At 40.4% G+C, this 25,433-nt stretch overlaps 1 protein-coding gene across 1 annotated transcript in view; it reads right to left on the bottom strand.

The window, feature by feature from the left end:
• LOC126273455 (nicalin) overlaps positions 1–25,433 on the bottom strand; it is a 123,668-nt gene that overhangs the window by 11,777 nt on the left and 86,458 nt on the right. Inside the window, exon 11 of the mRNA XM_049977011.1 lies at positions 9,806–9,904. Within this exon, the coding sequence (XP_049832968.1) occupies positions 9,806–9,904 (99 nt within the window). The remainder of the gene's footprint in view (positions 1–9,805; positions 9,905–25,433) is intronic.

Genomic DNA, 25,433 nt, shown 5'->3' with positions numbered 1-25,433 from the left:
ACACACACAGAATTACGAGCTTTCGCAACTGGCAGTTGCTTCCCTCTTTCCTGACGAAGCAACTGCCAGTTGCGAAAGCTCGTAATTCTGTGTGTGTGTTTTGTTCATGTGCCTGTCTGCCGGCGCTTTCCCGCTTGGTAAGTCTTGGAATCTTCGTTTTTAATAGACTAAGTAATAAGCAAGACAGACATTACTGAAGGAACGCCATGCAAAAGACACTGAGCACAGAAAGCTACCATATTTACTCGAATCTAAGCCGCACTTTTTTCCGGTTTTTGAAATCCAAAAAGCCGTCTGCGGCTTAGAATAGAGTGCAAAGCAAGTGAAAGTTCTGAAAAATGTTGGTAGGTGCCGCCACAACTAACTTCTGCCGTCGAATATATGTAGAGCTACACAGGCATGCTTTGTAGGCACAAAGATAAATACTGGCGCCAAAACCTCCGCGTCAGAAAAAAAAAGTGGAAGACGAGCTTTTTTTCTCCGCTCTGGGTTTCGACCACTGCATTTTCATACATTATCCAATGAAGTACATACAAATTCCGTATTGTTCATCTTCGAATGTAGCAGAATTTCAATGTACTACGAAAATCCGACATGCCAGACTGTTTGGGATGTTTGTCAATCTGGCCAACTCTACTTTCTGAATTTTTTCCTACCTGTGAGAAGAGATGGTTGCTAATAGGAATTTTTATGAATTGTGAATCACATGCAGTATTCTCTTCACCATAATAATAATAATACAAATATCAACATTTTGCCATGTATTCTTTCGTGTTTGCTGCTATCTCATATAAATCCTGTCTGCCTAATAAACTACGAAACAAGAGTGAGACAGCAGCAAACACAGAAGAATATGCGTATCGTGTCATGTTTATATTCATATTATTCTTATGCCTAATAGTGATACAGTCAGAAATGAAGCACAGCAACTGACTAGATTTTTAATTCTAAGATGACTAATTTCTGTGCAGAATTTGATGTACTAAAGAAGCGGCCGCAAAGATTTTCAAATGGAGAAACATTTTCGCCTGACTCTCATTCAGAACATGTTCTATCATACGCAGTCTATTATTTGGTTCTTGTTGATCATTATCAAAGAAAGCAGCAGTGTAAGTAACAACAAATAGCAGTCTCTTGCCATTGTTTCGCTAATGAGACGATTACTCTTTCTTTTTTTTTAATTGTAAGCGCGCACAAAAGCAAGCCATGCCGTGAGCGGTGACAGGCCGTAAACACGCACTATCAGAATGCGACAAACAATGCATGACACAGTACAGTAACGCATTTTCAGCTTAGAGTGACGTAAACACCTATAACAAAGAAAACAGCACTTATCAGATCAAAGCAAAATAAGCAATTGATTCAAATCAGACGAAGCACGTGAAAAAGGAAGGGTACCCGTATAAATACAGACGGAGCGCCTGACGCATAGCAATGGCTACCTGGTAAAGCTTAACTGCTAAGCTTACGACTCGAACCAAACTACTGTAGCTGTATCGTCATTCATTCGACCTAAATTGTGTCTCATATTATAATGGACCAACTTTGTTTCGATTTGGAGGTGCGGCCTAAAACTTTACTCTCCCCTTGAATTTTGAGTCTCAAATTTCCGGTGTGGCTTAGATTCGGGATTTTTTTTTTTCCTTTATTTCAAGTCTAATTTTTCAGGTGCGGCTTAGATTCGAGTAAATACAGTAAGTGTATAACACATTGTAGACAGATGAGGGGAGCAGGCAAAAATGGACAGGTCAGAAATAAATGTTACAGAAAAATAAAAGACGTGAAACAAATGAATAGTTCCTGAAAACAAATTCTGAGACCACAGAAATTAACACAAATTAAGTCAGGTGGGCGATGAGAACCAGGCACACATTGCAGTGCCAGTTCCCACCTTCAGAGTTCTGAGAAACACTTATAACAAGTGAGAATCCAGATGTGGCACGCGTGGTGAAACAGTCACCAATCTCACGTCTGTCATACTGGATAGTACGCTCTGTAACAGGATATTGTGTGTTGCCATTATACACCCTCTGTCTATGCCCAATCATTCTAACTAATTACTCTGTGGTAGTCATACCAATGTAGGAGGCTGAACAGTGTTTACTACATAACAGGCAGTACATGATGCGATGTTTCACAGATGACTTTCCCTTTAATAGTGTATGTTTTGCCAGTTACAGTGCCGTTATAGGTGGTGGTAGGAGGGTGCATTGGGCAAGGAACTGTCACAGGGATATTAAACATAGAGGAAGGAAAGAGATGCAGAAGAAGCATAGGGTCCAACCGCATTATTGTGAAAATTTGAAAAGGAGGGGGGGGGGACGGCAAAAAGCTATTCTAGTTGTGGGCAAAATGTCAGACACAATCGACTTCATTTCAGTAAGTCATAGCCTAGTCGAAGTAACTAATTAATACAATCAAGACTTTGATAGTACCGAGCGACAAGAGGTGTAGTGCTGCTAAGCTGTTTTTAGGAGGGATGAGGATTGGATGTTATTATCTAAGAAATTTGTTTTTTTAACTAGAGTGGTGGGATAATTACGTACAGTGAAGGTTGCAGTGAGAATAGTGGTGTACTGCCACACACAATCTGCATCTGAACATATATGTTTGGTGATTTATCTGGTTAAAAATATGCAGGCAACTGCTTTTTTGCATTTTAGATATGATTTATTGTACCATAAACTAGTGAACATCAGAGAGTGAATAAATTAATTTCCTTGATATGACTATTTCCAGTGAAAATAACAAGCGCCCTCTCGAAATACCGGGTGATCAAAAAGTCAGTATAAATTTTAAAACTTAATAAACCACGGAATAATGTAGATAGAGAGGTAAAAATTGACACATGTGCTTGGAATGACATGGGGTTTTATTAGGGAAAAAATTTCACAAAATGTCTGACAGATGACGCTGGACAGCAAAACGTCAGTGACTGCGCATGACAATCGTGTATAAAAGGAGCTGTAATGAGAGAGAGAGAGAGAGAGAGAGAGAGAGAGAGAGAGAGATAGATAATCAGATACGCCAGCAGTCGCAGCATGTTGAAGTTACCTGAAAGGTGCTTTTAGTGAAGCTGTATTATCAGAATGCAGAATGTGCTAGTTTAGCTTTACGATCCTATCGCCATAGGAAGGGGGTTCGAATGGGTAAAGGTCCGTTGGCAAATGCAGCTGTGGCGACAATGATTTCGAAATTCGAAGCCACGGGTTGTTTAGACGATAGAGCCCGTAGTAGCCAACCGAGCACAAGGCGTAATGCTGCTGAGACAGTTCAGGAAGAAATGGAGACTGTAGTGCGTTCGTCTATGCATGGGGAAGTCAGTGTTCGTACAGTCGCAGGTTGCACCAGCATTCTGTACACTACCGTTTGGTTGGCAGTTAGGTGACCCTCCGATGCTATCCGTACAAAATCCATCGGCATCATGAACTGTTACCTGGCAATTTAGTGAAGCGGAGGGCATATGCGGTGTGGGCATTTCAAAAAATGGCGGAAGATTATGATTGGTTAAGTAATGTGTTGTGGACCAACAAAGCTCATTTCGCACTCCGAGGGTCTGTCAACATCCACAACTGCAGAATTTGGACTACCGAAAACCCTAGAACTGTCGTGGAAACTCCATTGCGCGACGAGAAAGTCAAGGGGGTTGGATTTACCACATTTACTGTTATCGGGCCTGTTTTCTTCGAGGAAATGTGTGATTCCGGTTTTGTAACTACTACCGTGGCGGGTGAGAGATACGCCGATATGTTACAGAATTGCATCCCCAGCCTGGCTGATAAATACCTGTTGGAACGTACGATGTTTATGCAGGATGGCGCTCCACCCCATATTGCTAGACGCGTGAAAGATCTCTTGCGTTCGTTGTTTGCTGATGATCGTGTGCTCAGCCGCCACTTTCGTCATACTTGGCCTCTCGGATCCCCAGACCTCAGTCCGTGCGATTATTGGCTTTGGGGTTACCTGAAGTCTCAAGTGTATCGTGATCAACCGACATTTCTAGGGATGCTGAAAGACAACATCCGACGCTAATGCCTGACCGTGACTCCGAACATGCTTTACAATGCTGTTCACAACATTCTTCCTCGACTACAGCTATTGTTGAGGAATGATGGACATACTGAACATTTCCTGTAGAGAACATCATCTTTGCTTCATCTTACTTTGTTATGCTAATTATTGCTATTCTGATCAGATGAAGTGCCATCTGTCAGACATTTTTTGAACTTTTGTATATTTTTGGTTCTAAATAAACCCCATGTCATTCCAAGCATGTGTGTCAATTTGTACCCCTCTATCTACATAATTGTGTGATTTATTCAGTTTTCAAATTTATACTGACTTTTTGATCACCCGTTATATGGAGAAGCCACTCTCAGTGATGCTGCCATTAAGAATACCTCACGTCACACAAAAAACATAAAAACATTTCCTCAGATTGTCTGTAATTTGTATGCTCCATATCTCCATCAAGTAGATGCATGTAAGAAAATTAACATAATTAAATCTGTACCATTAAATAATGGGTGTAACACCTCCCTCATAAACACTAGTTGAAAAAAAATCCAAAGTGAATGTAAGCAACCACCACTACCCAAACCACACACTCCCACATTTTACCTTATTCCTAAGGTTCACAAACCCTACCATTTTCACTCCCCTATAGTAGCTGGTTTCGAAGTACCCACTGAAAGCATTTGTGTCTTTGTTGATATAACACTCGCAACTAACAGTACAAAGACTCCACTCCTATATCAAAGACACCAACCACTTCCTAGATTGTCCGGAATCTGTGCCCATCCCACTGCCATCACACACCTTGTCTGTCATCACTGATGACATCTCCCTCTATTCCAGCATCCCCTATGCACTGGTCTATCTGCCGTTGAACATTACCTCAACCAGTGCCCAACTGACTTCAAACCGATGGCATCCTTCCTGCTCACCTTAATCAATTTTATACCACAAATACCTCCTTTATCTTTGAGGGACAGACACACAACTATATAAAGGGTACAGCCATGACAACCAAGAGGGCTTCCCTCCTATGCTGACCTTTTCATCGAGCACTGAGAGGAGGGTTCCTGGGATCCATAAGCCGTCACACACACACACACACACACACACACACACACACACACACACACACACACACACAAAGATGATGTGACTTACCAAACAAAAGTGCTGGCAGGTCGATAGACACACAAACAAACAAACAAACAAACAAAATTCGAGCTTTCACAACCAGCGGTTGCTTCTTCAGGTAAGAGGGAAGGAGAGGGAAAGATGAAAGGGTGTGGGTTTTAAGGGAGAGGGTAAGGAGTCATTCCAATCCCGGGAGCAGAAAGACTTCCCTTAGGGGGAAAAAAAGGATAAGTACACACACACACACACACACACACACACACACACACACCCATCCGCACGTACACAGACACAGGAAGACATTTGTAAAGGCAAAGAGTTTGGGCAGAGATGTCAGTCGAGGCGGAAGTACAGAGGCAAAGAAGTTGTTGAAAGACAGGTGACTTATGAGCGGCGGCAACTTGAAATTAGTGCAGGTTGAGGCCTGGTGGATAACGAGAAGAGAGGATATACTGAAGGGCGAGTTCCCATCTCCGGAGTTCGGATAGGTTGGTGTTGCTGGGAAGTATCCAGATAACTCGGACGGTGTAACACTGTGCCAAGATGTGCTGGCCGTGCATCAAGGCATGTTTAGCCACAGGGTGATCCTCATTACCAACAAACACTGTCTGCCTGTGTCCATTCATGCGAATGGACAGTTTGTTGCTGGTCATTCCCACATAGAAAGCGTCACAGTGTAGGCAGGTCAGTTGGTAAATCGCGTGGGTGCTTTCACACGTGGCTCTGCCTTTGATCGTGTACACCTTCCGGGTTACAGGGCTGGAGTAGGTGGTGGTGGTGGTGGTGGTGGTGGTGGTGGTGGGTGCATGGGACAGGTTTTACACTGGGCGCTGTTACAAGGGTAGGAGCCAGAGGGTAGGGAAGGTGGATTGGGGTTTTCACAGGGATGAACTAAGAGGTTAAGAAGGTTAGGTGGACGGCGGAAAGACACTCTAGGTGGAGTGGGGAGGATTTCATGAAGGATGGATCTCATTTCGGGGGAGGATTTGAGGAAGTCGAATCCCTGCTGGAGAGCCACATTCTGAGTCTGATCCAGTCTCGGGAAGTATCCTGTCACAAGTGGGGCACTTTTGGGGTACTTCTGTGAGAGGTTCTGGGTTCGAGAGGATGAGGAAGTGGCTCTGGTTATCTGCTTCTGTACCAGGTCGGGAGGGTAGCTGCGGGATGCGAAAGCTGTTTTCAGGTTGTTGGTGTAATGGTCCAGGGATTCAGGACTGGAGCAGATTCGTTTGCCACGTAGGCCTAGGCTGTAGGGAAGGGACCGTTTGATATGGAATGGGTGGCAGCTGTCATAATGGAGGTACTATTGCTTGTTGGTGGGTTTGATGTGGACGGATGTGTGAAGCTGGCCATTGGACAGATGGAGGTCAGCGTAAAGGAAAGTGGCATGGGATTTGGAGTAGGGCCAGGTGAATCTGATGGAACTAAAGGAGTTGAGGTTGGAGAGGAAATTCTGGAGTTGTTCTTCACTGTGAGTCCAGATCATGAAGATGTCATCAATAAATCTGTACCGAACTTTGGCTTGGCAGGCCTGGGTAACCAAGAAGGCTTCCTCTAAGTATCCCATGAATAGGTTGGCGTACGAGGGGGCCATCCTGGTACCCATGGCTGTTCCCTTTAATTGTTGGTATGCCTGGCCTTCAAAAGTGAAGAAATTGTGGGTCAGGAAGAAGCTGGCTAAGGTAATGAGGAAAGGGGTTTTAGGTAGGGTGGCAGGTGATCGGAGTGAAAGGAAGTGCTCCATCGCACCGAGACCATGGACGTGCGGAATATTTGTGTATAAGGATGTGGCATCAATGGTTACAAGGATGGTTTCCAGGGGTAACAGATTGGCTAAGGATTTCAGGCATTAGTGAAAGTGGTTGATGTCTTTGATGAAGGATGGGAGACTGCATGTAATGGGTTGAAGGTGTTGATCTACGCAGGCAGAGATACATTCTGTGGGGGCTTGGTAACCAGCTCCAGTGGGGCATCCGGGATGATTGGGTTTGTGAATTTTAGGAAGTGGGTAGAAGGTAGGGGTGTTGGTGGGGTCAGGAGGTTGATGGCGTCAGGTGAAAGGTTTTGTAGGGGGCCTAAGGTTCTGAGGATTCCTTGAAGCTCCGCCTGGACATCAGGAATGGGATTACCTTGGCAAACTTTGTATGTAGAGTTGTCTGAAAGCTGATGCAGTCCCTCAGCCACATACTCCAGACGATCAAGTACCATGGGTTTCACACTATTATAGGTGCATCTTCAGGTGATAAGTTTTAACTTCAGTGACCACTTCTACCATGCCAATGTCACAACAGCCCACTATAATGAGTACCATACAAGATGGATTCTCAATAGCTTTGTGCAAGAACCTGTCACCAGATGACCACTTTAAACTTTCACAGTACCTTCACCACCATCTTTTTTTTGGTGATAATTAGAACTTCGATTATACGCATCACAAAACCCTTAAAATATGCTTGAAAAAATGCTTAAAATGCATGAAAAGTGTCAAAATATGCCAGATCAAATAATAAAAAAAGCATGGAAGTTACTGTGTGCGTTGTCTCAAAGTCTAACCTGTGCACATCAGTTACGAGGAAGAGCACCGGCCACGCAAAAAAATCTGTATATTCAGAACGGTGATATTTTCGGGTAGAATTTACGAAGGGGGCCTTTCTGGGATTATAATCTAAAAGTTTGCAGAATGGGGATGCATACCGTGTTTAAAGAGTTGTTCCTTCTTTGCTATTGCTGTCAGTAACAAGCGGATGTGATGCAAATGAGTTGCAGCAAAACAATTAATACGTACAGGACCAACTTCGATAATTGTCGCATGTATAGGAGCATGCTCAAAAACTCCTTAATATTTTATTTAAAAAATAACATACAATCATGCACTTTTTTGAACAGCGTTGTTGTGGTCTTCAGTCCTGAGACTGGTTTCATGCAGCTCTCCATGCTACTCTATCCTGTGCAAGCTTCTTCATCTCCCAGTACCTACTGCAGACTACATCCTTCTGAATCTGCTTAGTGTATTCATCTCTTGGTCTCCTCTACGATTTTACGCTGCCCTCCAATACTAAATTGGTAATCTCTTGATGCCTCAGAACATGTCCTACCAACCGATCCCTTCTTCTAGTCAAGTTGTGCCACAAACTCCGCTTCTCCCCAGTTCTGTTCAATACCTCCCATTAGATATGTGATCTACCCATCTATGAACAGCATTAATTTTTAATTAATACTACTCAATGAAAGCATCATTTACAATTAGATTTTTTTATTGAAAAAATAAATGATCAAGTACTGTTTCAAATGTTTCGTAGTAAGGTTGTGTCTTCAATCACTCAAACCATTTTTATAAGCAGAAAAGGGCTGTTCTACATCTACTGAGGTACTGGCCAGTATTTGAATTTGGGTGCTATGTTGACACTTATTGTTTTTGTATAAGTTCACCTGTTCCATTAATAAAACTATCAATTTGGCACAAGTGTTAAAAGCCGGGGTTATTGTCTATTTGAAACTTTTTTTGCATTAAATGTTTTTCTCGTGAACACGACAATATAAAACAGTTCTGTCATATGTAAATGTTCCAGGATGGTCAGCTATCCACAAAATGGCACTTCTTTTTTCGGGCAGCATGGCGCACAACATGTTACACACTACACTTCGTAAACATGTTCAACTGTATACAAGTACATAGAAAGCTAAATTGAAAAATGAACGTGGGACTAAAAGCTTGCATAGTTTAATTTAATTGTTGCCGACACGTATGGTATGACAGCAAAAGGGATTAACTGGAGGCACAGGTGCCGGAGCATTGACTCCGCCTGCCTATTCCTGTTCCTATTCTGTAATATTTTTGCTAGAGAGTGGCCTCTCGGTTAGCGATTGCACGCATTTCTAAGTCACAGTCAATCTGTGAGAAACCAAAACTAAATTGAGCTAGAGACTGTCCATCTAATTTTTTAAAATATTGTAAACATAGAGTAAAAATATGCAAATGCGTATTCAACATGCAAATGCATATAATCCAGTCTCCAGTGATAAGACATTAACTATAGTTTTATCCACCTGGCAGATATCTTGTATGTGCTAACTGCACTTCTCTTAATTTGGACTGCAATTTACAATTACATTTAACAACGAGTCAACTTTTTAGACCTTGTGTCTATTGTAACAAAGCTATGATATTTTATTGGAGCATGAGTTTTGACACTTTCAACATTCACCACATGGTGTATACATTCCAAGTGCAACCATTCAGTGACTGACCTTTAAAGAGCTTATGCAATTCATCAGTTTTCACCTTAAACATAGGGGCAGCGTACATTCTCTCCAGCTTCACGAAGGGAAACTTTATCATCACCCAAAGATGCACCTGTAATGAGGTGAAACTGGTGGTGCTGTCTCATAAAGGGACCCATATACACCTAATGCAATCTTAAAGAATTTTCATTCATTAAAATAAAATAGAATTTTTTATGATTATTTTGGCGAATTTTGGAAATTTCTTTACCGATTCAATGTCCAACTTATTATTTACATTAAATTCCATGGGAAAATATATGTATTGAGATTATATGGTTCAAACAATAACACAAAAATTTGTCTGCAAAACCACCATGCCCAACTTCCATGAATTTTGAAAATAGTTAAATGGTGTGTAAAGCAAAGTACTAACCTGTAAATGCTCACTTGACTTTTTGTGATGTCGTAGAATACAAACTCAGGCTCACGTTTATCTGGCGTCATGTAAGATACTTTCACCTCTTTCAGGTACCTGGTGATTAGAGAATTATTTAGTTTTACGTCTGAGCATATTTTAACAGCTATTACAAAAATCAAAGTATGTACCGCATGTACACATTCAGTTTTCATAGCCAAAGACTGAATATCAGCAGAATCTTAAGATAATAGGGCCTTAACATGCTTGGTATCTTTATTTATAACTGTTCCTCTGATTTCCTATAACCAAGTTCCCAATTGTACTACTTGTGTCTTCTGCTTTGCATGCTTATAGATAAAAATGTGAATAAACTGACATAGAAACATTTTCTCTCTTTAGGTGAAATTGGCAAAATATATTATTTTATCCCAAGCTTTCCCCTGTTTGGAATAAGGAGGAATGGGTATACTTTCAGATATGAAAAATAACACACGTATTCAAATTTTTAGTGTAACATTAATCACAGGATAAAGATTTCGCAGAAATGGTGAAGAACAATCACACTGGGGACAGTATTCATCCTCTTCCTGCTGTAATCATCAGTCTACTGAGAGTTTTGAGGGGTAGTATGCAGGATTATTATCCCCTTGTCAGTGTCATTAATTGTACCATTTCCTTGATTGTGACAACTTTATTTTGCTCAGAACAGCCACCACCTGTATGATGAGACAATATATCTGGCAGTCAGCTTACATTTGTACAACCCAATAATATTGACAATAAATGTTAGTGCAGTAAACTCCAAAGTTTTGTTGCTCTTGTGCCTCCTGAAATTTGGTGCTATGTGGAAACGGACTGCAGTGTGTGAAAAGGATAACAAAATATTACCCATCAATATAAATTCTGGCAAAACTTCTGAATCCAAGTTGTGTCAAGAAGGGGACACTGGATAATATTTTCAGAAAGGATGGGTATGGGCCATTCAAAAACTGAATTTGTATGTTGGTATGTTCAGCCAGGCTTAAGTGTAGCTCTCCCGCACCATGGAAAAATATCTTTATTTAAATAAACACAGAAGGAAATTATCTTGTTAGGAAAAAGCAGCTTTCGAGAATCTTACATGTGAGTAGAACTCCCCTTTTGAATAATAATGTGTAACTTAGTAATTACTGAAATCTAAGAATGTTGCACTCTAAAAAGTCAAAGAATAAACAGAAATTGCTGATGCTTAAAAACAGCCCCTTTGGCGGCTGCCATGTAAACACTTCGACAGTTGAGATGGAAACAATTCTGCAGAACACAAATGCAGTGGATGGCAATCTTGACTGCAACATCAGCCTCTTCGGTGGAAGTGGAGCATCATACAAAAAATGGGCAAGGAAGTGTACACACCATCCGCATTGTTGTGCATTCTGAAAGCAGATCTGGATTGGATGGAGCTAGTGCCTGCAGATGAGACTAGTTTCATGTTGCACCAGTTGGCAGTACATCTTGGAACATGTATGCTGGTTTCACTCAGTTGAAAGAAACTGTAGAGAGTTTGCCATTTACTGTTATGTCCACTGTTTGTGCTCCTCTTTGTAAGACACGGAGCAGACCTGTACAAGGTGGTTTCAGCGGGAGTTTAACACCATCCACATGCAACATTACTTGTGTGCATGCTTCCAAACCACGATGTATGTAGCTAGATGTTGTACAGAGTCTTTAAGCTTACCGAGCGCAAATATGTGCTCTATGTTCTCTCAACCATAGAATGAAGTCTGGCTAGTATTGGTCAGAAGGATTCAGGGAATTCACATCAATAAATTCTCCAGGAAGCTGTAGCACTTTGCTGTAGACTAGTTCCACTGATGAAGAACCTGAAGTCCAGCTTGTATGTGTTTCGAAGACCAAGTAGGACTGTTGGCGAAGTTGTTGTCCAGTTTCATGATACATTAGTGCTGCTTTTGGGGAATGGTGCCAATGTTTAATCAATCCATTCCTCACTGGGTGATAACTTTTATTTTGTTGTGAACAGTGATGCAGAATTTGGTAGTTAGGCAAATACATCAGATTCCAATTGATCCATCATGACATGTAATGGGCAACCAAAATGAGGTAACCAACTTGACACCAAAGGCAAAGGCTAGTGCTTCTGCTGAAACGTCAACTGGCACTGCTTCTGGCCATCAAGTGACGTGATCAATCATTGAAAGAAGGAAAAATACACCCCAAGTCCTAAATCTAATGCAATCTGCTGCATATTGTATGTTGATATCAAGGAACTGTTTGGTGGACATAGTCATTGGTCAACAACCAAGTAACAATGTACATGGAAATATGCACATATCTGATCCAATGTCCATCAAGAATTTCAGACCTGACTTTCTACAATTTCCGACATGACTTTCAATCATTAATGAATAGACTGAAATTGGCAATCAGATGTGCTTACGACAGACTGCTGCTGGTGTTTAGGTAGGTGCAAGGTGACGTGCACTTGGCCGCCTGATCCCCGAACTTTCCATGATACCAACAAATGGGTTGCTGTTCTACACCATATGTCAAAAAGTTTGTTGGAGAGTGGCTCCATGACCTCTTGCAGCAGCGATCCCTACTGCTGCTTTGAGTCATGACAAGACAATAATTTGCTGATTTGTTTTATTCATCCATCAACCTTGGCTGAAAGAAAATCATGGTCTGGACAAGTAACCCCTGATGCTGACACTGTTACATGGCACTCTCACATGGCACTGATATGAGCGGGTGTCATGGCATCTTCTATTTTATCAGCCAGGTCTGAGGTTGCATCTAAAGGCATCTCCGAATGTGATGCTGTAATACCTTTGACTTGCAGTAGTAGACAGCTACTTCCCAAGGTACGTTCCATGTTGTCTGATTCTCAAATGTCTCAGGGAATGCCATGGTTCTCAGTCACTGGTGTCTTCCTGTGTCAAAACTTGCGTATTCACTCTTTCTGTGAGGCAGGGACTCTGCAGATCAGTTTTGCATTGAGTTTTTGCAGGTGTTCCATTTAGTCGCAGGTGGAGCCATTGTCACGACCAAGACCTCTGCAGTGAAATGGTGATCCAGTTAACTAACCACTAAGGCAAACTTCATGGAAGCTGTAGGTATTGAAGTTAATGAAAGTGTGCCTTGACATGTAAGTGATAGTATTGTCACAGCCAGTGCATTTGTCATTTTGCAAAATTTGGTTTTATGGGAGTTCTAGCCTTTCCCATACTGTTGACGCAGGCTGATCATGACAGTCACTAGTTTTGGAAAGGCTAGATGTAGAACATCTGAACTTTTTTTTTTTCTCATGTCATTAATATTCAACCAGGTTGGTACATGAAATTTAACTCTCACACACCACACAACATGGAAGGAAAATATTTTGTTAGGAAAAAAAAAAGCTTCAGTGAAGCTTTACATATGAGTAGAACTGTCTTTTGAAGACTAATGTGAACCATGCAACTACTGAAATGGAAGATAGTTACACTCTAAAGACAAGGAATAAACAGGAATTGTTGACACTGAAAACACAGCACCTCTGGCAGTTGTCCTCAAATTTCTAGGATCAGTTTTCTATATTGCTATCAACTCTGATCTTTTTATTGACACCACTGATAAGACCACATTTTTTGCTACAAGGGACTTTAAAAGGTTGAATGCTAATATTCCATATAAGGCATTTAAAATAGAGTAAAACAAACCTATGCTGTTACACTTATTGCATGTATCACCATGTGGGCAGCTGTTGTGCTGGCAAATGTCGCGGCACTTGTGATGTGATTTGCAAGTACAAATTATTTGCAGCATGATACTTTTGTTCCTCTGAGTGCAGGTGCAACTGTTTTATATAAGGGTTCCAGAAACTTCTGGAAATTAGATATGCAGGTATGACTGTTTTATAAAACAAGGCATGGATTCCAGAAACTTATATGCAGGTACAACAGTTTTATAAGAAGACACTAGAAACTTCCAGGATTTTCTTTGTTTTTCTGGAACGTTCTCCAGTATTCTCATTTTATACATTCACTATATAAGATGTAATTTGATTTGGGTATCATCCACGCTTGTATGCACATTGTCAATCACTGTTTCATTTGTGGTTCTTACCTGTGAATGTTTAACTTGCAGCTTGGTTGATTCAGGGTGTATACGTGGACAAGGAAAAAAAAATTCCCGGATTTCGTGGTTGAAAATACACTTTCTCCCGGGTGAAACCACACTTTTTCCTTGTTAAATGACAGTATACTTTTCCTCGACACTGTAAAACTCATCAATCCCTAGAATGTTTATGGTGTTCTACACAGAATTTTCCGGCACTTTAGAAAACAAAACCCAAGGGGGAAAAAACAAGTTTCGGAAAGATCTTTGATGTGCAGCAACACGTACGCTGCATATCTTCGTTTTACGGAGGTATAAATTCGAATTCCACCAAACACTGCATGTTATTTTCCGAAGCAATGAAATCGATATTGTGACACGCTTTTGTAAGCCAGTCATAGCTCACGTCACGTGGTATCAGTAGCTGATGTTCAAATGTTTGTGAAATCTTATGGGACTTAACTGCCAAGGTCATCAGTTCCTAAGCATACACACTACTTAACCTAAATTATCCTAAGAACAAACACGCACACCCATGCCCGAGGGAGAACTCGAACCTCCGCCGGGAGTAGCCGCACAGTCCATGACTGCGGCAGCTGATGACAGCACAAGACACGTAGTGTAGTTAACCAATAGTAAGATCACTCTTAAGTAGAGCGAACACACAAAAAGAAAAGTTAATCGTTTAAATTCATATACATAGTTTTGCTAGAAGAAAAACAAAGCTTTCACGAATAATATTGGTCGCTAAGATTAATACGCTGCAAGAGAAGCTAAGCTTCCACATATAATGCTGATCATTTTGCGCGTGTTACACTTTAAGATACATCATACAAATGCACCAGTAAAATTTTTAATAATGACATAAATATCTCAAAATTAGATGGTCGTCCTCAAAGAGTTGATTTTTAAATGAGAGTCAAACACACTACGATTTAAGAAATTCATCGTACATTCTCGCAGACAGTTCATCTTGCGTAAAAGAAAATTTACTTTGAAACTAACACTTTTCAAGCCACCATTCACAATATTTTCCTGTGACCTGTTAGCAATTTGATCGTTTCAGCAGTTGCCAGAGAGCGGCAGATAACAGGCGTCACTGCGCCTGCGCAGCTACGATGACGCAGGAAACTGCATGTTAGTACGTGTAAAATATTAAAAGATTTTGCATTATGTCATAAAAGAAACAAGACATCAAAGGATACTTCAGGAGCATCAGAATTTCGTGCACTATACTAAAATGCATAATTCAGCTTAAAGTGCACAATCGTATGTCCAGATTCGGATGTAAATTTTCTTGAGTACCAGTACTGTATTAACTCATGTTTGGTTCTTTATTATGAAAATGTCATATGAGGGAGAAGATGGAAAACGTGCACTTGAAATGCAGCGAACAGTTGAAACTATCCAACAGTGTGAAATTAAACACTTTGTTTCAAATAAATTGACTGTCTCAGCGCAAAATATTAATAAAAGCCAAATCTCTTCAGCAAAAAACTGACAAAAATAACTTCATTGTTCTGCAAGGTGATTAATGCTCGACTGTCAGAAAGGTGGAAATAAAGCCTGAAACTAAGAACGTATTTTAGCCTTCCGTAATTATGCGAATGTATTTTAATTCCTGGCCACAGAAATCCGTTTGGTTTTCATTTAATGTGAGAACAATAAATGAAGAGGAAACAGCAAAATCACTAAACGATAACACAGGTAACGTAGAGACTACCCACCTCCACACTACAACTCAGACTGCTCTGTGCATCACCCCTGGATCTACGATATTTCCGAACCGGAGCCATTTAGATAGTGGCGCCCAGCCACGCATCTGTAGCCAGAAGTGGGAGAAGGTACTACTCATACGTGACTCAACTGCGTATGCGCAAGAGTCTGCCCGCAACTGCTCAAATGAATCAAATGTAAACAGCAGTCATGTCACACTCATCGGAGGCAATTTGCTGTTAGGAAGCACTGCATATTCTTCCTAAGGCCCTTGACACACTTTGGTTGGCAGATGCTTGTATGAGCACTGTGTTTTGTTGTTGTATATGGCGCATTTCCTTTGCGACTTAGGTTTTATTTTCATGTTTTCTCTCGTTCCATGTTTTATTGCTGCAGTATTATTCTGCAGTAGCGGGATACAATAATAACATTTGTTAGAGTATCGGTTCTTACCAGTCAAAATTACAAAAATTTAACTGAAAACAAAAACAATGGAAAATTCCCGGGATTCTAAAAAATTCCCGGGTTTTTCCCCGGATGTCCCAGGTCGTATACACCCTGTGATTCCTTCAATCCATTGTTGAAGCTTTGCTGAAGTTACGACTTGTTATGGCTTCAAACAATGAAAATATGTACCAAGAGCAGTCCATATTAAGACAAATCAATTAGTGACCTCTCTGAGGAGAATCAGAATTTGCTCATTTGATGAGTTGGATTTCAACTTGACTGTAATGCCAAAATATGTTTACATCATGAAGCAGAAGTGTTGACCAGGTTTCAGTATCTGCAGAAATCATGCTGCAATCCACTTCAAAAGAAGAATCATGTGTTCAACAATGGTCTGCATCCTACTGACACTGTGACAGCTGACTTTTTGAAACAACTTACAACAGTTAATATTAAGCCTGGACAGAAGATTGCCCTGCTTGTAGAGTTGACATCAATGCAAAAAAGGCCAAGCCACTGCCATTATCATAGTGTAAAGAGGAAGATGCTACAGTTCCTTCAGACAGCTTTAACTCTAGCTTGACAGCAGTTGGTGTGCCAACACTAAAATTTCAGTACGTTTCAAACCGGGATTCTAGTGGATAAGCAAAACGAAAGATAAGGCACGTCCATATGGCTGTGGCTACCAAAATTGCTGAAATTGGCAGGCTTAAAGCAGATGATGTCATAGAACAGCAAACAGGTCAAAAATGCCATAATTGCTCTTCGTACAAAGTGTTCATCAATGAATTCAAAGCAAAGCTGGAGGTGTGAAATTACATTACTCTGCATTGTCGTTCTTTCATAGCACAGTTACGTGGAGTAATCCGCTCTATGTTTAAAGGAAAAATCTTTGTGCTCATGTGCAGTGTAGTACGATTGGAACTGGATACCATCTTTCTCAGCTTCTGAGAAAATTCAGATTTTAACTTTGCCCCCTGGCAGTTGGAGCATTAAAAACTGATGGAAGAATTCCACATGTCTGAGCGAATGGTGAAAACTGCCAGAAAGCTGAAGGAAGAGAGAGACATATTAGTGAAACCAGATCCAAAGCAAGGAAAGGTTTTGCAAGAAGATTTTGAGCAAAGTGCAGTAAAATTCTATGACAGTGATGAAGTCAGCCAAATCTGCCCTGGAAAAAAAAGGGCTTTGTTGCCATAAGGACACCAGCTGGCCCAAAAGTTAATATGCAGAAACGTCTGCTGCTTTGTAACTTTAAAGAAGCCTGTCAAGAATATTGCAGACAAAATTTACCAAAGTTACCTTTTCCAAATTTTGTGAGCTCCAGCCAAAGTGGTGCATCACAATTGGTTCAGCAGCAACACAATCAGTTTGTGTTTATACAGTTCATCAAAACGTCAAGTTGATGCTAGCAATGATGCCAATTATGGATGACTACATAAGTTTGTTAGCCAAAACAGTTTGAAATATGGATTCAAAAGATAGCGTATTCCTACGATGTGACCAATGCCCTGGATTAGAAGTCTTGGAAAGATCTGTAGAAGCTGCATTTGAAGGGAACGACATTGATGAAGAAACTGAATACAAGAAATCACTGACCGAGATATCCTGGAGACAAGGCAGTCAATGATTGAAGAATTTATCCAAAAAATTGTGAATCTTTCAAACCACCATTACATAGCAAAGCATCAAAGCAACTACCTAAAAAATCTAGAATGTGGAATACTGGTTTTTCTGATTGATTTTGCAGAGAATTATTCATTTATTGTGCAGGACACTGTACAAGGCTTCTGTTGGAAAAATAGTCAGTTCACATTACATCCTTTTGTTATTTATTACAAGGTTTTGACTGGGAAGATCGAGTCTCTTAGCTTCTGCATCACCACTGACTGCTTGTGACATGATACAGTTACAGTTCCTGCTTTCTGCTCCAGGTTGGCTGATCACCTGCATATCCACTTTCCAGTGCTGAAGCACATCAGCTATTTCAGCGATGGGTCAGCTGCCCAATACAAAAATTTCAAGAACTTCATTAATCTATGTAAGCACTACAATGAATTTAGTATCATTGCAGAATGGAACTTCTTCACCACTAGCCACTGAATGTCTCCATGTGATGATAATGGGGGCACAAAAAGCGATTAGCATCCAAACAAGTCTCCAAGGGCCAACTTCAGGTCAAATTCTAACACCAAGTGATCTATTCAGATTTTGTGATTAACAAGTTTATGGAATCAAATTCCTTTTTATCACAAAGGAAGAAATTGATGCTGTAAGACCTTTGCAAGAAAGGAGATTTGAAAACGGTTGCAGAGTTGCAGAGGAAATTGTTGCATGGTTGCAGTGGAAACTGCTGCTTCATACAAATCGATGACAAATGGTTGCAAATTAGCAGAGTATCCAATGACACAGTGTCATTTATTGCAAGTGTTGATCAATCAGCATATTTCTCTAGGGTTCCAATTGACAGCATCCAATCTGGGCAATACATAGCCTGCATTTTTGGCAAATTGTGGATTGAAAACATCTGACAAACATCATTGGAAGAACAAGATGCACTTACCCATCAGAGGTGCTAAAGAGCACATCTGAGAATTTTAGAGCCATGAAAATGGTTTCATAAACTCCAGCAACAAATTTATGCTGCTTGGTTCATTTTGTAAACTTACTGCTTTGTTTTTGTTCATAACAATGTTTTTTTTTATTTACTGACTTTTTTATGCCATTCATTAAAGTTATTCTGTCAAGCACCAATATGCGCAAAAGCTAAGATATCTTTCAAGCTAGTTTAAAAACCTTATATGGAAAATTATTGTATTTTTTAATGTTCCTTATAAAAAAAACCCTCTCTTTCCAATGGTGTCAGTTAAAAGAAGATCCGAGATGGTAGCCATATTGAAAACCAGTCCTGAAAAATGCTGTAAATTTGCAATTTTAAATTTGACACTTGAGACAAGGGACAATAAAATCAGAGCGATATATTCATTAATGCTAATTCTGGTATAGTATAGTGAGCAACTGGTTGTTGGCTAGCAGCTAAAATATAAAGGTCATAGCTGATTTGCCCTTATTGTAAAAGGTGCTTATAAAGTACGACTTAAATCTTTCACGATAAATTTTACAAGTCACTTTAAGACCAAGTAGCATAAGAGATAGTAATTTCTGAACATACTGAGTGCTGTAGCTGTTTTCATCACCAAAAGTTGTACTAGTGTTAAAGGTGATAGATGTCACAAAAGATGCACAAAGCTATACCAAAGCTGGCCAAATTATTCACCCCAATGCACTTTATGACTTGGTATGGGTCCAGTAAGGTGGCCCTAGCTCTGGAACCACCAAAAGAATTGAGCCAAAATTTTGCACAATGACCTAAAACATACATTTACACACAATTTTTAACAGAATCCAAGATGGGCGAGTGAGGACCGCTAGGACACTTTATGGGATATGACCCACTACACTTCTTGCAGATGGGTGTGACTTGTGCCTTTTCCAAGAACTGGGCACAGTTTTTTTTTTTTTTTTTTTTTTTTTTGAGGGATCTACGAAAGATTGTAGTTAGAAGAAAGACTAATTCAGCCACAAATTCAGTTTTGAATCCCACACGGATTCCATCAAGCCCTGAAGCTTTGTTCAATTTTAATGATATCAGCTGTTTCTCAACACCTCTGACACTAATACTTATTTCGTTCATCTTTTCAGTGGTATGAGGATTAAATTAGGCACTTTTCCTGCAGTTTTCTTCACAAAGGAGCATTTGAAAAATGGAATTACACATTTCAACTTTTGCTTTGCTACTCTCAATATAAGTAACTCTCTCATTCAATAGGGACTGGACACTAACTTTGGTGCCACCAACAGCCTTTACATATGACCAGAGTTTCTTTGGGATGCATGAAAGATCATTTAAAATTTTTCTGCTAAGGTAGTAATTGAAGACATCATGCATTGCCCTCTTCACAACCAAACATTTCATTCAGCATTTCTCTAAGCCCTACACTTTGACTTACACATATTATACAGTAATACACTACTGGCCATTAAAATTGCTACACAAGAAATGCAGATGATAAACTGGAATTCATTAGACAAATATATTATACTAGAACTGACATGTGATTACATTTTCACACAATTTGGGTGCATAGATCCTGAGAAATCAGTACCCAGAACAACCACCTCTGGCTGTAATAACGGCCGTGATATGCCTGGACATTGAGTCAAACAGAGCTTAGATGGCGTGTACAGGTACAGCTGCCCATGCAGCTTCAACACAATACCACAGTTCATCAAGAGTAGTGACAAGCGTATTGTGACAAGCCAGTTGCTCGGCCACCATTGATCGAACGTTTTCAATTGGAGAATGTGCGGGCCAGGGCAGCAGTCAAACATTTTCTGTATCCAGAAAGTCCTGTACAGGACCTGCAACATGCAGTCGTGCATTATCCTGCTGAAATTTAGTGTTTCACATGGATCGAATGAAGGGTAGAGCCACATGTCTTAACACATCTGAAATGTAACGTCTGCTGTTCAAAGTGCCGTGAATGCAAACAAGAGGTGACCGAGAAGTGTAACCAATGGCACCCCTTACCATCACGCCGGGTGATATGCTAGTATGGCGATGACAAATACACACTTCCAATGTGCGTCCACCGCGATGTCTATATACACGGATGCGACCATCATGATGCTGTAAACAGAACCTGGAATCATCTGCAAAAATGACATTTTGCCATTTGTGCACCCAGGTTCGTCGTTGAGTACACCATCACAGGTGCTCCTGTCTGATGCAGTGTCGTGGGTAACCACAGCCATGGTCTCCGAGCTGATAGTTCATGCTGCTGCAAACGTCGCCGAACTGTTCATGCAAACAGTGGTTGTCTTGCTAACGTCCCCATCTGTTGACTCAAGGATCAAGACGTGGCTGCATGACCCATTACCACCATGCGGATAAGATGCCCATCATCTCGACTACTATTGATACAAGGCCATGGGGATCCAGCACTCTCCTGAACCCACCGATTCCATATTCTTCTAACAGTAATTGGATCTCAACCAATGCAAACATCAATGTCGGGATAGGATAAACCGCAATCGCGATAGGCTACAATCCGACCTTTATCAAAATCAGAAACGTGATGGTACGCATTTCTCCTCCTTACACGAGGCATCACAACAATGTTTCACCAGGCAATGCTGGTTAACTGCTATTTGTGTACGAGAAATCGCTTGGAAACTTTCCTCATGTCAGCACGTTGTAGGTGTTGCCACCGGCGCCAACGTTGTGTGAATGCTCTGAAAAGCTAATCATTTGCATATCACAACATCATCTTCCTGTCCGTTAAATTTCGCGTCTGTAGCACGTCATCTTTGTGGTGTAGCAATTTTACTGGCCAGTAGTGTATGTGTTTCCTTAAAAGTTTCTTTACAGTGACTTTGTACCATGGAGGTTCCCTCCCATTATGAACTACTCTACTGGGTATGTATCTATCGAGTGCATGGCCAACTATTCTTTTAAACTTGAGCCATAGTTCCTCTACATGCTACTTCCCTGTGCTGAAAGTTTCAAGTTCCTCGTTGAGATATAACACTACTGATTTTTTATCTTGTTTATTGAACATATTTATTTTTCTGTTTGTTCTAGTTGTCTTTTCTACTTTGGCAACCATTGTCACAACCATGACATAGTCACTGATACCACTTTTGATGTGGATGTCCTCAAAGAGGCCAGATGTATTCATTGTCAATAGATCAAATATACTTTCATTATGAGTGGGGGTTCTCAACTATCTCTTTTAAGTAGTTTTCAGAGAATGCATTTAGGAATGTTCCACAGGGTGTCTTACCACGCCCACTGCTAACATAACAGTAATTTTCCCAATTAATCATCTGGCCATTACACTCCCCCCAATGATTGCAGTACGATTGGGGAACTTACATACAAATGAACGGAGTTTTACTCTAAAATCTCGGATACACCAGGAAATGAGTCTCAGGGCAGTAGAAGAATCCACTCATCATCTTATGTCCACTTCTGATATTGAGTCTTCCCCAAACAATCTCACATGCAGCTTCAATTTCTATCTCTGTGGATTTAAATTTGTCTACTGTCATAAATCACCACCCCCATTTCATATTTGCCTATCCTTTCAATATACACTTAAATTTTACCCAAAAACTCACTGCTATCAATTTCAGGTTTCGATCAACTTTCTGTACGTAGTATTTACATCTACTTGGATACTTTGAAAATCACATTTAAGCACCTGGCAGAGGGTTCATCAAACCACCAGTATTATGTGAACTTCATTACTTTATCAAGTGCTTCAAACTCTGACACTTTGTTACGAATGCTTCAGCAGTTTACCATTAGGAGTTAAATACTCCTACTTGTGGGAGGCATTTCTTTCGATCTTACATTGATACTTCTGGGTTTCCTACAGCTATAATTATCTGATCAGATGGAGAGTCACCTAGTCTAAAAAGCCCTTGTGTGCACCCCACATACAGTCAGCTACCCGAGTAGTGGCATTTGATGTACAGAGCACACCTGACCCATTTAGGGGGACTCTACAGTTCTTAACCATATTGTTCAAGTCCAGGAAGTTGCATTTAGCTTGTCGCAGAACCTTTAACGTCTCTGGTTCAGTCCTTCCACTTGCCTCAGAACCAAAGAGCCACGATCAGTTCTGGGGACAATTTTGCAAATTGAGGGCTTCACTGAAACTCCACGCACAAGGCTGGTCTTCTCAACCTTCTCTACCATTCTCTGGAATGACTCAAGAATGACCTCTGAGGCCAGACGACAGGAAACATTTGTTCTAATGTGTGCCACAATCTGCAATTCGCTACATGCTGTTCCCACAATGGCTGCTGGAATAGGCTTCCAGGCATATACTCCGAGTGCACCTGGTTTCTTCTCCTGTCCCTTGGTGCCATTTCCCTACATCGTGCCATCAGTAGCAGTACTATGAACTAATAGAACCCTACTCTTTTGCATTTGCCTGTTCCTGGCACCAGACAAAACTGGTTTCCCCAAAACAAGTGAAGTGAGTCCCAATGGCTCAGTTTCAGTTAGAGACAGCACCTCAGACTTGTTTGTTAGGGGGATCAATAGAACACCTCGAGTCCTCCCTGGCCCTCACACACCCTATACAGGACACCTACATCTACTTTAGACACACAATCAAGTGGACAGGTAATGACAGATTCTGTACTTTCTGCAGAGGAGACAGAATTCACATGAGAGCATAGTAGATAGTACTTGAGAGCTCTTGCAACACACTGATATGCAGCAGCTGCCAATCATTTAACAGTGATTAAGGTGATTTCCAGGTGCTTGCAAACAACTAACAATTCACCCCTGTTCGAATACAGCATTCACTGTGGGGCAGCATTTTGGCTAGTGCAATGTTCAAGGCAGTGAACAAATAACTTTAAATTAAGCCTGCTGATTATCTTTTGATCTGTTGAGATAAAAAGTTGTTAATCCTCTAGAACAACTGAAGCAAATACACTGAATGAGATTTCTATTTAGGCAACACAAAAACCTGTGGCAGAAATTACCAGTTTCCTAAAATGTTTTGAGGTTATTTATCATTGTTAGCAAACTCGAAAACAGAATTAATTTATGATAAATGCAGATAATACATACAGCTGCTCCTCTTTAAGGGAAAGCCATAAATAACGCAATATGTTAATTAGAATGTCTGCTATAGTAACTAAATCGCACATGCTGATTTGCTACCGGTTGCTCGTAGGTTATGCAAAGGACACTGGTGGCTTCCGAAAATTCGAGATTTGTGTTGATATACAATGAAATTCAGGGGTGATTTATTATTTGGCAGAACTGTGAACCACAAATGCTGATTTGCTATGAAAAATATTATGTATCTGAAACACACTTACCGGTAACTTATGAAAATATAGTTTTGTAAGTTTCTGAAAATTCTCAAAATTAACCTATTTTTCACATAATTGTACAATGAAATTAGATAATGGTCATTTTGAATGAGGATAGGCCTTTTCTAAAAAAAATTAGAATTGCACAATTACATTTATGCCTATAATTGATGATAACAGTATAAGTTTATCGCCGGACTGGCTTCCAAGACTTTTTAGGCACTTTTATATCACCATCCTTCCGACTAGTCGTTTCTTTAAATATCACACTTCTTGCCTTTATTAATTTACATTGGCTGGGTTTAAATAGGTGATATGCCTCACTCTGTTCACAATATTCTACCAATATGCATTCAATATTGTTCTTATAACATGTACGCCTGCTTGCTTGTGGTAGCTGGATAAAGGTCTTGCTGCAAAATATTCTTAAATGCCCACAGTCAAGTTTTCTTCCTGTAAAAGCTGATTCTTGTGTCATGCATTTTGAAGATTTTATAGATCTATTAAAAGGTAAGCAGCTGTGGACTGTTTCTCCCCCCTCCCCCCCCCCCCCCCTCCCGCAAATATGCTTTTGGTGAACCTGCATCAAATAAAAAGTATTTGCCTTTCCTTAATATTGTTGTATTACACCTTTCTGCTACTCTGTTTTGTTGTAGAGCGTAGGGTATTATTATTTGATGAATTATTCCTTTGTTCTTCAAGACAACTGCTATTTTCTGTCTCTCACATTCCTTCTCAATGTCTGTGCACAAGACACTAATTTTACAACCAGTTGCTTATTTCTACTAGCTTCCTGACATTTGTGATAGTTCCCGGTACAGTGCTTTTGTCACTTGTTGTTGTTGTTGTCGTCGTTGTTGTGGTCTTCAGTCCTGAGACTGGTTTCATGCAGCTCTCCATGCTACTCTACCCTCTGAAAGCTTCTTCATCTCCTAGTACCTACTGCAACCTACATCCTTCTGAATCTGCTTAGTGTATTCATCTCTTGGTCTCCCTCTAAGATTTTTACCCTCCAATACTAAATTGTGATCCCTTGATGCCTCAGAATATGTCCTACTAAACGATCCCTTCTTCTGGTAAAGCTGTGCCACAAACTTCTCTTCTCCCCGATCTTATTCAATACTTCATCATTAGTTATGTGACCTACCCATCTAATCTCCAGCATTCTTCTATAGCACCACACTTCGGAAACTTCTATTCTCTTCTTGTCTAAACTATTTCTCGTCCATGTTTCACTTCCATACATCCTCGTTTTGCTTTTGTTGATGTTCATCTTATATCCTCCTTTCAAGACACCGTCCATACCGTTCAATTGCTCTTCCAAGTCCTTTGCTGTGTCTGACAGAATTACAATGTCATCGGCAAACCTCAAAGTTTTTATTTTTTCTCCATGGATTTTAATACCTACACCGAACTTTTCTTATGTTTCCTTTACTGATTGCTCAATTTAATAACATTGGGGAGAGACTACAACCCTGTCTCACTC

The sequence above is a fragment of the Schistocerca gregaria genome, chromosome 5, assembly GCF_023897955.1.
Source record: "Schistocerca gregaria isolate iqSchGreg1 chromosome 5, iqSchGreg1.2, whole genome shotgun sequence".
Lineage (NCBI taxonomy): Eukaryota > Metazoa > Arthropoda > Insecta > Orthoptera > Acrididae > Schistocerca > Schistocerca gregaria.
The sequence above is the reverse complement of the archived record's forward strand: the minus strand, read 5'-3'. Positions and strand labels throughout refer to the sequence as shown.